General features: G+C 42.6%; 1 protein-coding gene across 1 annotated transcript in view; it reads right to left on the bottom strand.

Moving 5' to 3' along the window:
• Positions 1–845: 845 nt before the first annotated feature.
• The window catches only part of LOC139291105 (mitogen-activated protein kinase kinase kinase kinase 4), a 53,227-nt gene continuing 37,724 nt past the window's right edge, over positions 846–16,348 (bottom strand). Inside the window, exons 19-33 of the mRNA XM_070913027.1 lie at positions 16,237–16,307; positions 15,478–15,557; positions 13,254–13,342; positions 12,833–12,927; positions 12,117–12,201; positions 11,699–11,866; positions 10,911–11,016; positions 10,524–10,679; positions 10,063–10,206; positions 9,574–9,708; positions 9,348–9,448; positions 8,255–8,404; positions 2,913–3,072; positions 2,283–2,422; positions 846–1,175 (exon numbers count right to left, since the gene is read on the bottom strand). Coding sequence (XP_070769128.1) covers positions 1,092–1,175; positions 2,283–2,422; positions 2,913–3,072; positions 8,255–8,404; positions 9,348–9,448; positions 9,574–9,708; positions 10,063–10,206; positions 10,524–10,679; positions 10,911–11,016; positions 11,699–11,866; positions 12,117–12,201; positions 12,833–12,927; positions 13,254–13,342; positions 15,478–15,557; positions 16,237–16,307 — 1,764 coding nt within the window. The 3' untranslated portion in view covers positions 846–1,091. The remainder of the gene's footprint in view (positions 1,176–2,282; positions 2,423–2,912; positions 3,073–8,254; positions 8,405–9,347; positions 9,449–9,573; positions 9,709–10,062; positions 10,207–10,523; positions 10,680–10,910; positions 11,017–11,698; positions 11,867–12,116; positions 12,202–12,832; positions 12,928–13,253; positions 13,343–15,477; positions 15,558–16,236; positions 16,308–16,348) is intronic.

Raw genomic sequence — 16,348 nt, 5'->3', positions numbered from 1 at the left:
CACTACGCAGAAGGTTTCGTGGATCTGGAAATTGATTAAAGAAAATCATTAGCGACAAAATGTGGAATGACGCACAGCAGTTGTCCTGCTTAGTCCACATTGTGGCCCCAACCCAGTCTCTGAAATGCCCAGATGATGTCCAAGGAGTGAGTGAGGATGATGAAGGACTTCTGTTCTTCTAGTTTCACTCCTTTTAACACACACACGCTGCTTGAACACCAGAGAAGGAAGCATCACTCCCCTGGTCTGCGCTCGGAGAATAATTATCCAGATATTACGACCGATCATTGGATGAAAAGGAAGCAGCTGATCCAGTAATACACCACAGCCAGGAATTGTTGGAGCAAATATGAGAGAATAACCGACGTACACATAATTAGCTAAGTAACTGATGCAAAAAAGGAAAAATTAAAAAAAAAAGATCCAGGAGAGATGAGCGGAATGTGGAACAAACTGAACGGGCCGCTGTGCTGACAGATGAGAGCAGGAAGGGCCAGATGTTGGCTGATGAGCGGGTGTTGATTAGAAATCACCACAGAATGAACCGAACCAAGCCGTCAGTTTTGCTTCCAGGGACATTTGGACAAAACAGGACACAAAAGGAGTCTTGATTTCCGTCACACTGGTGCAGTGATGGTTCGCAGGCCATGAATCCTTCTGGGAGACTCCAGGTAACGATGGAGTTTGGACAAGAGAGAATGCTCTGTGTGCTTTTCACATGACCGATGCTGACGCTAATAGCTGTACCTTTTAATGCTTGAACTAAATCTCTTTTTTCTTTTTTAAGATCCAGATTTCTGTGTCGCTGCAGCCGAAGGAGCGATGATCTCAGTATTCATGGACGGAGTGATGGATTCAGGCGGGGTTTCTTTTTCTGCTGCGGCTGGAGTAACGATCAACTCCGCTGCGGATCCGTGCACATTTACATGGAAACGAAACAAGACAGAGGGACGGATCCGGAACATTTAATTATCCACTATCCACGGAGATGAACATCAGCCAGAACAAATGTATAAAAGGCATCACCAGGCAAACCCCGGAGTGATGAAGGCAGACACCACCAGCTGATCCCAGAGTAACCGGCCCAGTCGTTACCAGTTAAACAGTGAGTTCTGTCCCAGAGTCATGAAGTAAATCTGACTGCTGCCTCCCGACTGCACCGAGGCGAAGAAGACCTGCAGCAAGAGAGAGATGCAGGTTCAGGAATTATCTTACAAGTTAACAATAGTTTTATGTCGGCCTACTGCGGCTGTGGGTGATGTGAATCGTACAATACCACTTCTTTGGTAAAGAATTTTTAACTCAAGGTCCGGTTATTAGATTTCCTCTGAAGCTTTCAGACACATCTCATGGGCTTCTTCAGCGGATGGAGTGTGCTCATTAAGACGGTTCAGTTGTCATCAGTCTGGCACTTTGGTCACATGACAACAGACGAGTCCCATCTACTGAGAAAGGCCACGAGATGTAGCTGAAAGTCCTGAAGAAATCTAGTAAGAGGCCCTTGAGTTAAGAGTTCTCTGTCAAACTACTATTTCCTGAGGTCATGATTGAACGTTCAAGCTCAACATGTCCTATTTTGTTTTAAATGTTTATTGAAGCATTAGAATGTACATTTATAAACTTCAACAGGAAATGATTTTATTTGTTATGTATGAAATGATGGAGAAAAATAAATAAATACATAAATAAATAAATAATGACAAAAACATTTTCAGTGTAACATATACAGTACAGTATACATAATGTATTAAAACAAACTGTTTATTATGTATTAATACATTAAACATAGCTATGACACTTAGTGTAAATGATACATTAGGTGCTTGCAGTTTTCTCAAAGTAAAATAACAAAATTGTGATTAGATTTAAAACTAAACTGAAAGAAGAAACAAAGCTGCAAAAATGAGCCGAACCAAACTGACTACCAACTGAACAAGCTACTGAATTGTTTTTATAAAACGATTAATATCTATCATTATTAAAAGAGCATGGCATGAAAGAAATACTCTAATATATCTAATCGACATTATTAAAGCTCAAAACAACATGTTTTATTGTATTTCGTACTGTCTGTGAACACAAATATGGCATTTGCTTTATTTTGCTGTCTTTACTTTACAACTGTGACCCTTAAGAACTTTAAAAAATATTTAAATATTTCGTTTTATATACTTGTTGTTTCAAGATGCTACAATTAGACAATAAATGAACTGATGACTGGTGTTCGTGTTGCAGATTGAAGCAGTGCTTAAAGGTAAATCTAGATAGAGTTGAACTCCTACCTTGTCATTCCGTTCACACAGGAACTTGAGTTTTTGGGCCTTTTTGTGCATGAAAACTCCCTCCAGGTTCCCTGTGTTGGCAGACCTCAGCTCTATGGCCTTTTCTCCCCAACCCATCACCTGGTTAGACTGCAGGTAGGCTGTAAAATAAAGATAGCTATAGACTGTAGGAAATAGGAGAATTGTGTGTGTGTATGAGTAAATATACTCCCTACAGACAGTCCTTATGCTAGAATAATGACTACTGGACCAAACACGCGCACGCACACGCGCACGCATACATACACATACACACACACACACACACACACACACACACACACACACACACACACACACACACACACACCTTATTTTTAGCCCTCCCTGTCCCAAATCTGTCTTTATACAATCTAGTTCAGGGCAAGTTCTCAGTGCTCAGGACAGCTGCTGATCTAGAATCAGTAAGTCAGACAGCCGGCCACTATAATAACATTCAACAATAACTTAAGAGTAGGTTCCACTTGTTGAAATGAGTGGTATCTAGTAATAGAATAGAACAGAAATACACTTTCATGCTTTTGTGTGTGTTGTCATTTCATGTGTATTCAGCAGTATATGTGTGTCTGTGTGCGTATGAGTGAAACTTACCGACCGATGCAGGCATCTCCCCCCACTGCAGCACCGTATCCTTGGTGATGCGGCCGTAGGTGTCAATGTAGACGCCCTCGTCTTCGTAGCAAACTAGAACCTCTGTTCCAGCGCTGTTTGGCAAAATGATGATGGCATGGGGATGAATGGAACCCTGGATCTATACAACAAACACACACAAAATAAACACTATTTTCAACTAATTCGTAAAAAAAAAAAAAAAAAGTCAAACTAAATTACTCAACAGTTCAGTGTGTTTCGAAGTTTGTACACTTCTTTGTACATAAAACAGAAAGGCGCATCGCTATGTAATATCTATGAAAAAAAACTCTTCCAGCCAGGTGTCTGAGAGTTGACATTACAGTCTCTATTATGATGTTCAGATGTTATCTGTCACCTGAGTTAAGAGAGTTGAAGGTACAATATGTCAGAGAATGAAAAGAGAAAAAAAGGAAAGTGTTCGAAAAGAAGTATAAAAGCAGTGAGTAGAAAGAAAGAAAGGGATGATTTGGGTCTTCTTTCAAAGATGAGGTTTCATCAAAAAATCTAAGTCCCTGTCTGAAGAAAAAAGGTCATTTCAATATGAAAGTCAGGGATATTGTCCAGGAAGTGACAAACCCCCCCCCCCAAACAGTCAATACTGAGCCTCTCCTACTGCATATTCATATTTAGGAAAAGCCTCTTTACAGCATAACAGCTCAACAAGAGGTTTCATCCAGCCACCACTGCGTAAGCTGAAATATCTCTAACCAGTTCAGAAACATTTATCGAACAACAGCTCACATCTCAACGAACAGGGAATCCCTTCCGCAACTAAAAGTTAGGCAGTGTTTTGTGCCATGCTACAAAAAGTGAGTAATGTGTCTCATACGTTACCAGAGTGTGAGCCACCACAATCCTGAGCATCAGAACAGGCATCCACAGACGCAAAGCAATCTTAATCCTCTGCCTTGGAATCAGCATTGTTACATAGTTCGCAGGCAACAATGGAAGACGCGCGTGTGTGTGTGTGTGTGTTCCTTCAAGTGGGTGAGTGGTGCATTGCGTGTGTGTAAGTGTGTGTGAAATCAGTGTTGTGAGTGAATGCGTCTTGCTGTTGATGCAGGCGGTTGCGTGTGTGAAAAGATGTGCACATAAGAAGAGAAGGTGTGTGTGTGTGTGTGTGTGTGTGTGTAAATAAGCGTGTGTCAGATTACGGATATACAGCCATGAAGGAAGCCCGGGAGTGTGAAGTGTCCTCAAGAGTACTCAAAGACAGTGAACTACTAGGATGTCTAAGTGTAAGTGAGTGGGTTTAAAAGCGCTCTGTAGCGGAGTGTGTGTGTGTGTGTGTGTGTGTGTTTAAAGCTTGACTGTATATGTGAGAGAGAAAAGGAAAAAGGGAAGAAGAGGCTGGAGAGCTGAAATGATATCGCAGCAGCAGTATAAGGCACCTGTGTAGTAGGCAGCTGTGTGCACACTCGCTTAATATACCAGAGGAGAGGGGGAGGGGGAGGGGGGGGGGGGGGGTCTCTCAACAGAAGCAAGAACAGGTCAGGACACACACAGAGTTAATGATCGCGAGAGAAGGAGGACAGGGAGGATGTATTTTTAGAGCTTCTTTCTCTTTTTGTATGTGTCCGTCTCTCTTCCTCTCTAGCTCCAACTCCCACATCCATATAGAAAGTAGCACACATTCTGAGTGGCTGAGGCAGTGTGTGTGTGTGTGTGTGTGTGTGTGTGTGTGTGTGTGTGTGTGTGTGTGTGTGTGTGTGTGTGTGAATGAGTGAGAGAAAGGTGCTGAGAACGTGAATGAGAGACAGAGACGACAATAAAACTCAGGCTAGAAACGTTGCACAGAGCAACAACGACTGATAGCTGGGGAGGCACATGAAGAAGAAAAGTCCTTCATCCAAGTTAATGTTATGGAATATTAAAAAACAGAACGTCTAACGTGACACGCACTGTGAGAGATATAGGCATATTAACACACATGTCTAGTCATCTGAGGAGATCACTATTAATCCTTAAAACACTAACACTCCTCACTCCAATATATCAACTATCCAGTCCTAACAGTCCTCAGGGTTGACCTCTGTCTTGAACTATGGCAAAGATCCAAAATGGGACACTGGCTTTGCCGCCACAGTATCACAAAATGGTAAAAAGACGAGGAAAATGGTTACATAAATCATTAAACCATAGAAACCAGAGGAACCTTGCTCCCTGCTCCAGCCACCCACTCAACACCGTATGTGAGTGCACAGTGTGTGAAAGAGTCCGACACAGTCCACAGACAGTACATGAACCAACAAAACAAATGACTAATCACTCTGGAAATGATGGCTGAAGCTAAATGTTTCAAAGTCGAAATCCTTCCTCAAACCTCTCTAGTTCTAGTGAAAAACATATTTAACAGGATGTGTCAGAATCTCAATGTGAATGTGACTCACCAGCGAGCTTTACATGCCCACATCCAGAAGAGGAGAGAAAAAAAAAGAAATGACCTGCTCTATCTCTAATTGTACCAGCAGTGGGCGATTTGTTCACAGTCAAAGACAAATTCATTTGCACAAACCTTTTTTGGAGATGGAAAAAGCTTAAGTTTTACAGACCTCCTTAAGTCAAGTTTGCATCTTATATTACCAAGACATATCTGAATGCCGTGGAAATGCTTAGCTACCGAATGCAGTCAACACGTGAGCTAATTATTTCTGAGTCTCAACTAGAAATGGAAAAGATGTATCAAAGTGCAAATAATTATAGACTAATGTTTGGCTGCTCTGGTATTAAGCCCGTTGGCGAAGTGTGCGTCTCTGCTATATGCTCTTCGTCTCTATGCGACGGATCAAAAATCTCAAATTAGTATAAATCAGTTAATCTAGGGGCCCTGCTTTTGTGTCAGCTTGCCTGGACTCTTCTCTCCATTAGAAAACTAGACCGCATAGCAGAGAGTACACTGCTTTCAAAGGAAATTATGATCTACTTGGCCACAAGCTATGCAGGTGTTTCGTTGTAAAAAGAAAAAGTATTAAGTACTGAACAAATTAAACATTTGACCTGATGATGGTGCCAGAGGAAAGTTAAGGGGTCACCAAAGTCATTAGGTCTCAGCCTCAGGATGAAATTTCATGGCAAATGTAATGGCAATCCATGCAATAGTTGTTGAGAGGTTTCAGTGTCCCCAGAGCCACGTCGGCAGTCTGGCTGGAATATAAACTAACAAATAAACCAGATCATGTCTTTGTCTTATTGTTAATTTGGTTACGTTTTATGTGGTTGTCTGCAGAAAACCATAGTGTCTCTTTCTGGATTGGGTATTTTCCAAAATCGCGTCAAATCCAATCAATCAACCTCAGCCTATGACTGGTCTAAAACCATCAACAATATCTACTGAAGACTGGTGCGCTTCATTTGATCCGTTTCTACAATTTTAACCGGAGGTTCAAACGCCATATGAGGGATAAAACAGTCTGAATAGAAATGTGAACATGAGTCACAACATTCTGTCGTCAGCTCTACCTGCCCACGGACTGAACAGAGAGAGAGAGAGGGAGGGAGAGAGAGAGAGAGAGAGAGAGAGAGAGAGAGAGAGAGAGAGGAGAGAGAGGGAGAGGGAGGGAGAGAGGGAGAGAGAGAGAGAGAGAGAGAGAGAGAGAGAGAGGGAGAGAGAGAGAGAGAGAGAGAGGGAGAGAGAGAGAGAGAGGGAGAGAGAGAGAGAGAGAGAGAGAGAGAGGGGGAGAGGACAGTCGGTAAATGTAGCAAAAGAGACAAAAAAAAAGTGAAAGATAAAAATGAGGAGAAAATGAGCAAATGAACAATACCCCATTAGATGACAGAGTGGGAGGTGGAAAAAAAGAGAATGATGAAAAGAGGACGAGAAGTGTTTGACAGCTATAGACTGGGTGGGAGGAGAGTGGGGGGAGGTGGAAAGAGGAAAACAGGAGCAATGACTGACATCTGCAGACTGAGTGGGAGGAGGAGAAGTGCATCCTGAGAGAGAGAGAGAGAGGGAGAGAGAGGGAGAGGGAGAGAGAGAGAGAGAGGGAGAGAGAGAGGGAGGGAGAGGGAGAGAGAGAGAGAGAGAGAGAGGGAGAAGGAGAGAGAGAGGGAGAGGGAGAGACGGAGAGAGAGAGGGAGAGAGAGGGAGAGGGAGAGAGAGAGAGAGAGAGAGAGGGAGAAGGAGAGAGAGAGGGAGAGGGAGAGAGAGAGAGAGAGAGAGAGGGAGAAGGAGAGAGAGAGGGAGAGACGGAGAGAGAGGGAGAGCGAGAGAGAGAGAGAGAGGGAGCGAGAGAGCGAGAGAGAGAGCAAGAGAGAGAGAGGGAGAGGGAGAGAGAGAGGGAGAGAGAGGTGAGCTGGTTGAATAGAGAGATAACAGCTGATGGATAGAAAGTCAAAGTAAAAGTCAGGTATAATAGAGAGCTCCAGCTACAGAGAGAATAATATCTACATCATGTAATGCTCTCTTTTACAAACATACACTATATATATATGGGCGGCATGGTGGCGCAGTGGTTAGCACTGAGCGGGTTGGGGGTTCGATCCCCGGCTGCTCCCGTCATGTCGAAGTGTCCTTGAGCAAGACACTGAACCCTAAGTTGCTCCCGATGGAGACCAGCACCTTGCATGGCAGTTTGGTCGTCATTGGTGTGTGAATGTGTGAGTGAATGGGTGAATGAGACTTAGCTGTAAAGCGCTTTGGGAACCGTGAAGGTTGAAAGGCGCTATATAAGTGAGATCATTTACCATTTATATAGATATTTAGGCTTTTCATATGCAGTTGCTATAAAAATAAGCTCACCCTTTTGAACTTCATATAAATCAAGGAGTTGCAAAAGGCAATTATTTGAAAATATAAAACAAAATAAAAATCTAGTCTATTAAAAGTCTAGCAACCTAGTTTACAAAATATCTTTACACACGTAAACTACATTTATATTAATTTATCTTTTAACAATTGTAAGAATCTATTTTAACTTTGCCTACTTTGAGTAGAATATTTTGAACACATTTTGTAGCAGAGGAAAATGCACATTTACAGCCTCCATTAAATGCCTGAGCTCAATAGGTGTATATATATATATATATATATATATATATATATATATGTATAATTACATGGAAATCTAAGGACAGCATTTGTGTGTGGGAACATACATGCTGTTTTACGACTGTAAAGAACATGGGATGTGCGGAGCATTTGCAAAGAGAAAGACTTTTTAAAGATGATCAATAGTTACCAGACTCGTCCTACTGATGAAGTTTCCCCAAGAGAATATTAGTCTTTTGTCTGATTTTTCAGACGGACAACCAGACCAACAATCAAACTTATAGAGCGTAAAGAATATTAAGCAGACTCTTACATGCGTAGGCAGGTAGAGGTCGTAAGGTGTACCAGAGTCGACATCAATGGCGTGGAAACCGGACAAGGAGCCGTAGATGACCTTTAACCTCTGACCCTCCTCCACTGTCAGGTCAACAGACAGTGGTTTTTGAGGCAGAGACCTGAATGACTGGGCACACAAACACACGCATTCACCAAAAGAACTCAAGCAGGGAAAGTCAGAACACTTACAAGTGACATTTCAATCATTACCTTCAATGATACATCTCTGATATAAACTGTGACACTCGTACTCTAACTGGAGCAGCTCCATTGATAATTAATCAGCAGTTGACTTTGACAGGTTGAAGAGCAGCTGCGTGAAAATAGGCATCCTAAGATAGATAGTCGTGCTATTATTTCCACAAGGCAGTACATTTCTGCCCTTTTCTGAGGAGAGAGGGTTAAACTACGTAGTGTGGAAGAAAAAGTAGCTCAGGCCACGAAGGACGCACAGAAATGGGACACGGCTCTGCTGAGAATCAGTGTGTGTGACTCTCGCAGCCTGGATGTGTCACGTCTTTGTGTATGTGCAAGTGTCTGGCTGTGGAAGTGACCCTATTAGATTTTTTTTTTTTGGTCCACGTCCATCAATGTTTTGTCCTAGATATGCAAAGACGTGGTAAGAACAGAGAAGACAATGAAGGACGATGTTGTTAACCTAATCAAGGATGAAACTAGCTGTGAAGAATCCTTTTTAACCTCTGTATGGTGGCGATTTTAGACACATTGGTTTTACTCTGCTTTGTCGGCAACGGCTGTAAGTTGGCATGCTAAACACAGCTCGCTAGCTTGTTAACAGAACTACAGTTCACAGCAAGCGTTGGAAACGTGGACAGTTTGGCGATAACACTGGATGAAACCTTGAAGTCACGAAAGTGTTGGACATGGAGACAGACTAAGTTAAGTCCACAGACTGACCCCTTGAGCCCTGCAGCTAATGTGGCTAAAAGAACATCCTCGTACTGTAGTATTTACAGTATATGTTGCTTACATTGTCTTTACATCCTAACTGTTCTTTCACACTGACAACACAGAAGACACATTGTACACCGTATTTAAATGTTACCAACCTTGAAGGCCATGAATTTGTGGTATGGTTTTGGGGCCCAGGCGTAAACCTCCACAGCATTTTTCAAAGCAATCACTAAGAACTTGATCTTGTCGTAACGCACTGAAGAAACAAGACGGACAAAGAGACCTTAAGAAGTCGATACCTGACTTCTTGAACGTACTGTACATGTAGCTCTCAGAGAAAGAAATGCACCATTCCACGTGCCCTTTGCAAACTGTACTTACCCACTTTATAGTGCACACAGCCCTCCAGGTCACCTACTGAGGTCCAGCCCTGTCTCTTCTCCACCTCTGGGTCGTTGTGTAGGATTTTATTCCTCAACCACGACAGATAGTACAGACGCAGCTTGTTCTTTTTACCTACAGACAGAGAGAGGACATGGACTGAAAGCAGTGTCCTCCTTCACATTCATCCACTTACATACAGTTGCACAATACCCTGAAGTATTTGGAGTATTGACTTTGCTCAAGGGCACCTTAACAAGAATTGATGGTGAGAGGAATCCTCACATTATTGTTGGATATTTTGAGGTATGAGCAAGGCTGTTGGCCAAATTACACTCTGTTTGGACTGTTTGTGTCTACTTCACAGTATGGAGCAAGTCAAATATAGTAAGTGTGTGAATGCAGCCGACTGGGAATTCTTGGTGTTTGTGGAGCTACATTCATCTGTGTCAGTGTGTTTTGTGTACTTGGAAGCAATCGTACATGTACCTGATATAGTGATCAGCACATTGAGTCCTTCCAACACATCCATCTGCTGAAACCTTCGTCTGCTGATGAGCGAGTAGACTTTCCCTTGACCACTTCGATCCAGGAGCCACAGGCCATTCTCTGTTCCCACAAGCAGATTCACACCTGCAGCACGAAACAGAGACAAACCTTACACCTCATGACCCATCCATCCATCCAGCTGTACACTGGGGTGAATTCCAAAATAAACAATATATGGAGTCTGCACACTGTCAAAAAAGGACATTATCCAGTGGTGCCATGCTAGCTTTTGGCTTGGATGTAGCCAGAAAACAAAGTCGCTAAAGTTTGTTTGTCAAGAAAGTGAAAGCCTCACTTGTTCACCATCATCTACAATATACACACACACACACACACACACAGATACAATAATCACTTCTGCAATTAGATATTCAAAACACAAACAATACAAAACTACAAACCCCATAGTCCAGCACAGAGAACCTCTGTGTTGAATTTCTTCTTGTACTTGCGGATCTCTGGAGTGTCGCTCTGTGGTCGAATGTTGGTTGGATTCACATTCACCACAGAGCCCTTCCTGTGGTTCTCTCTCTTGATTTGCTCTCCCTTACTGCCCGCTACACGGGGACAAAAAAACCAAACAATGTTTATGTATTGTGTAGTTAAAGGAGTACAGTGTCTGACAGCGCCCAAATGCAACACTCTCTCATGTAAACTACTTTGTATAAAAACATCTTGGAAAGATTCCATGTATCCGGATTAAAGGGTAAAGTGAAACAAAGCTAACTTTAATTTTATGTATATGTGTGTGTGTGTGTGTGTGTGTGTGTGTGCGCAAGTGCACTCACTAGGGCTCTGTGGTGGCGATGATACGGGGATCAATCTTGGATCGATGAAGGACAGGAAGGAAGAAGAGGAGGAGGAGGTGTTTTTACCAGTGGGACTGCTGACAGCCTGATGATGAACAACAACAAGAGAAACTGTTAGTCCTCAGATTGTTTGGTTTGGCTTTATAGATCAGTGACAACAACTCTGCAACTTTTTAACATCACATCTCTTATTTTGTTTCAGTGTCTAAACATTATCACTTCACATGCATTCTTGGTTATAAATTCTAAAGACATATGAAACTACAACAGGACTATTGAGAAAAGTCATATGACTACTGATACCTGTGCACCTAAACTGTGCCACCACCTCCCTCTGGTGGACAAGCGTAACTAATACAACGAGTTGCATTTTTTTTTTTTAATATGGAGAATGCTATCAAACGATCATGAACAAAGCTGATAAACTTCAACCTCTATCAACTATCAAGAATTTTCTCCAATCTAATGAGGTTACTGAGGTTATTATCCAAATGATATGATCTTATTTTCACAGCACAGGGAGATTTGCTTCTACTTTTTAAACCTTTGTCAATACAAGACGACATGACATCCTACCATGAGCCTTTTCTTAAGTTAAATACATTATTTCTGTACATAACTCCTGCATGATGTGAATGAATGGGACTGGGAGGGAAAAGGACTAAAAATCAACTAAAAATCCCTTAAAGAACGCAAGAGTCAGGATGTGTGTTCCTGCATGTCAGTCTATCTCAGTCTCTCTGACACATTCCTACAAATAAACCCACATGTAGCTCCTGGTGTGTGGGGGATCGAGGGGCTGTGGGTGACTGCGAGTAGCTGAGTTCATGTGTTCGCTGCTGCTGGCCCAGTGCATTATGGGTAGGACTGGAGGAGGAGGTTTTCTGCAGAAGGTCCGGTAGCAGGTAGGTGTCATCTGAACCTATCCGAGAAATCTGAAGGACAGACAAACAGAGAAAGAAGCAAGTAAAGGGGGGAGCTGCTGATTTGTGTCTATTACATGATGTCACGTCTGAGGCTCTACGCTTTGACTTGTCATCAAGGTGGTTTGAATGCCTCATCTCCCTCTGACAGTATGGATGTTGCACCCTCTAGCTGTTTAACATGAACATGTAAAAAGGAGTTTGGAGGAGAAAAAGGGGAGCTGTGTGTGTGTGTGTGTGTGTGTGTGTGTGTGTAGGGTACCTGGTTAAGATTGTGGTGAGGTTGCAGTACGATGCCATCAGGTATTCCTCTGAAGTATTTCCCCTTTCCGTTGGACAGGCCAGGCCTTGAGACACACAGACAGGTCAAGATTTTAAACCAGAGCCTGACTGCAGGCGCTGAATTTATTAGTAAGAAAAAGAGATCAATGGCGATGGAAATAAGGCTGATTAACTCCCTGGGATCAAAAGTGGCACCTGAAGAGACATCATTTATGTCAATAATAATAACCCCCGCCGTAAGCAGACACAAATGTATCACAGTAATAAGCTTGATTTTCAAGGTTTAGATGGTCCATTAAATCCTAAAAGTCATGAGACTTTAATCCTGCATTTAAATCTGTTTTGGGTTTAATTTAGCCTTGACGGTCACCAGAGACATTTCCACATACAGGCTTTCTCAGAATTCTGAGTGAGCGGAGCGCGTTTTTACTCAAAATGCTCTCCGATTCCTCATATTGGTTTCACAATTGGTGCATTACTTCTTGCAGCATGTCACATTTCATAATTGTGTTGTTTGGAAACACTGAGAGAACGTCCAGATTCTTTGTCACAACGCCGCTCTGATTGTCCGTTTTTTTGTTTTTTTTTTAACTAAAGGGAAAGACTGGGTGACATGCATGGCGTGCTCAATTCAGGAACGTTTTGAACAATCCGATAAGCACAATGCAATCATTACACAGACCACGTGCATCTCACCTGTTCCTCTCTTCGTCATCGCTGCTGCCGACCTCGTCACTGGAGGAGGAGTACTCTGTGGCCTTGTTGAGCCGGCCCAGAACAGATCTTACGGCCTGCGTGGCAGAGGTGAGGAACCACATGAGTAAATGAGGTCAGGTGAGTCAGAAGATGACAGAAAGAGCACCAAAGATAGACTTTCATGTACAGATGAAAAAGAGTACAGGAAATATTCTTTAATATAATGTAGAAGGGGAATTTTGTTTAGTGATGCTCCTCATTGTTAATCACTGTCCATCTAGCCAAGCTGAGTTTTCTGGTAACGTTGCCGTCGTGCCTGCTCGCACACCTCATAGTGCGTGCAGGTCTACATGTGTACACCGTGAGTCAGAATCTGTGTCATAGCTGTGAAAATGTTAAGAAAAACGTCTCTTTTATTTACTTGTGTATGTCCACTGGTTACGTTGTCTTGTGTCTTCCTGTGCTGCTGAAGACGGTGCTGCAGAAGGGGGCTCTCCAGCTTGAAGTAGCCTACAATACACACACACACACACACACACACAAAATCAAGCACACTGACATTAGCAGCAGTTCTGCAGTGTGAAATTAGCAGCAGGGTGGTGTTAGGCAAACCACTGAACCCCGACCAGATTAACAGTAGTGGTGAGAGGTATAATTACTGTGGACAAATGAGGCCACTGTCAAATAAGCGGCAGCCTTAGCCGGTCTCCGCATGGGATCTAACACTGTGTATCACTTTATAGCCACCTGCTAATCATTAAGCCAACACTGTGTGTCATATCCCCTCCACTGCACAAATATCCAATTGTCATAAGAAAGCACTTTAGAATTGAATTAAATGTATTGACAGTATTTAATCTTTTATTAATCCATGTTTTGGCAACTTGGGGCAGTGCAACAAGCTGAATGTTGACATATTATCACCTTATAAAGTTGATATGGTGAAATGTGTTAGCAAACAGACACGGAGCAACATCATCATGCACTTGGAGTCGAGTGTCTGGCCAAGTCCAATATTCACTCTCTCAATATTCTCGCTCTCCACAAACTAAATGCTGCTAAATGCTCCACTATGTTCACAAGCGAGTCGCTAGCTTTGTCTGTCGGCCGTTTGGTGCTGAGCAGGCAGTGTACAGTGGGTTTTTAGAGCTTTCCCGGCACAATAATGTACAGTAGTTATGGGCTACGACCCCTTTCACAGTCATTTGAGCCGTTGTTTACGTAAAAATATTGATTAGAGCAGCTTTAATGTGTTGACAAATGGTAATGGATCTGTGTTGGGGAATCAAGTTGCCACTACATGGCACCAGAATGATTGTCTCTGTTGCCATTACCACACTTCTGCTCTGGTTTAGAGGACAAAAATGATTGTTTCATGGCACAAAACAGGAAGGCCACTGTTCTTCCACTAAATACCAAGGGTTTCTGGCAATAGCAGAGAGAAGTCCTGTGAGAAGTTTGGTTATCATAAAGTCATCATTCATTCTGACAAACATTAGCACCACCCTCTACCCACTGCGTTATTACAGTTTTTTATGGTCTTAAACCAAGGTATCATAATCAATTTGTAAATTATATACATATATGTATATGTATATATCTGCACACACACACACACACACACGTATATATATATATATTAATGCTACAAATAATTCCCCCAACAACAAAATAGTTCAAAGAGGAAAGCAGCTTTTTATCTGTTACATCATGAGCAGATAAAAAGCTTTTTACCACAGTAAAGCCGTGCGAGTCTCTAGGAGAATCTCTGATCTGTGGCTCCAAACAAAGGAGGCCGAGGCCAGCAGCCAAACAGAGTGGGAGGCATCAAAAGTTGTTTTGCTCTCAACGACACACAGAGGGAAACTTTGAAATACTAAACATATTCTCCCCCCGTCGCCTTCTCCTCTCTCTATGTCTCCCAGTCGCTAACAGAGTGGCGTCAGACGACACAGAGAGCTTTAAAGCAGACGACTTGTTTCTTTCTCTCTAGACACACAGGTAGAGGGGGCAAGCTTTGAACTCATTACTCTTGTTGTGCGCTGCTTTACAGTAAGCGTATGTACTGTACGTTGAGTCTGTAGTGGGCTTGGTGTGGCTGCGTGCATCTGATGTGTCTGTTTATGAGGATATTGTTCAGGGTGTGGGGTGTGTGAGCATGTGTGATGACATAACGGTTCACACACACACACACACACACACACACACACACATTCACAGAACAAGTTCACTCCAGTGCCACATCTGTGTGAAAACAAGGGCTGAGCTTGAACAAAAACTGTAGCAGACAGCAACAGTGGTTATTTTTGGTCAAATATGAATCATCACAAAAATAACATTTGCATTGTTACTTTTACACTTTGGATCTCTTATGATAGAAAGAAGGCTGTATATGCTTGGGCTACTGTCATTCATTCATGTAAAGACTTCAATTCTGAGGTCAAGACGATGTAGTCTCTAATTCTTGTCATGTAGGAACCCAAACAGAGAAATAAGCCTCTAATCCTGAGAGCCAAACTGCAACTTGAAGCCACCAGAGACGACTGTATGACTGGAGTTTAAGAAGCTGTACTTTTTGGGGGTTCATTTTTCCCTACTCATCATTCCTACAACAGCATGTGACCAAGCTTCAAGGTGGCACAGACCTGGGTGGTTGCTGCTGGTAGAGGAGACTCCGTGAGACCCAGATCTTCCACTCTTATCTGCTACAGACACTGGGCTGCCACTAGATGGAGAAAGAGACCCACATACGGAGTGACACACATGGGAGAGGGAACGGCGATCAAACATTATACACTTCTTCTATATGTTCTCATCTTGAGTACATCCTTCACGCTGCCAGCCACTGCAACGATCCAATCTCCTCACCATTAGTCTCATCTAATCAAAAATAATTTATCCAAGCTAAACTCGCTCTGATCTACCCAAGACCAATTGTTCTCTAATAGTGTGTGCTGAATTGAGGTATGATATAAACCCTCACAATAAATAAGGTTCCCTCCAGCTGAAAGGATAACTGTGGTAAAGACCTACCCTCCTCATAGCGTGGTTACAATACCAAAGGTTACAAATAAAGACTGTAAATTCACATGCTATTTAAGACGCATTTTAAGTTAACTGGGCTTCTCTTGTTTCCAAGTTAAGGACACACAGAAGCATTGTATCTTCCTGCTGCTCAGCAATGCCCACACATTTTCTGCCCAGGGCAATCTGCTCGCCTGATACCTACAGCTAAGCTAGCCTGTGGGTACTCCCAAAGTCAAGAAACACCTCACGGTTATAACTCTACTTTGTAGGTGAGTAAAGAAAATACACAATATGAGTCGACCTTAATAGACAACTCTCTGTGTATCTTCCTGTGTTGTTTGTGTGTTTGGTGTGCGTACAGTGTAGCTGTGGTCTACCTTGAAGCGGCCCTCTTGTGGCCCATCACCAGCTCTCGACAGTAGAACTTGGAGGTGGTGCGTTCTGGGACCTGGAATTTACACAAGACAGAGGGAGGAGAAGAAAAATCTA

Source organism: Enoplosus armatus, chromosome 10, assembly GCF_043641665.1.
Source record: "Enoplosus armatus isolate fEnoArm2 chromosome 10, fEnoArm2.hap1, whole genome shotgun sequence".
Taxonomy (NCBI): domain Eukaryota; kingdom Metazoa; phylum Chordata; class Actinopteri; order Centrarchiformes; family Enoplosidae; genus Enoplosus; species Enoplosus armatus.
The sequence above is the reverse complement of the archived record's forward strand: the minus strand, read 5'-3'. Positions and strand labels throughout refer to the sequence as shown.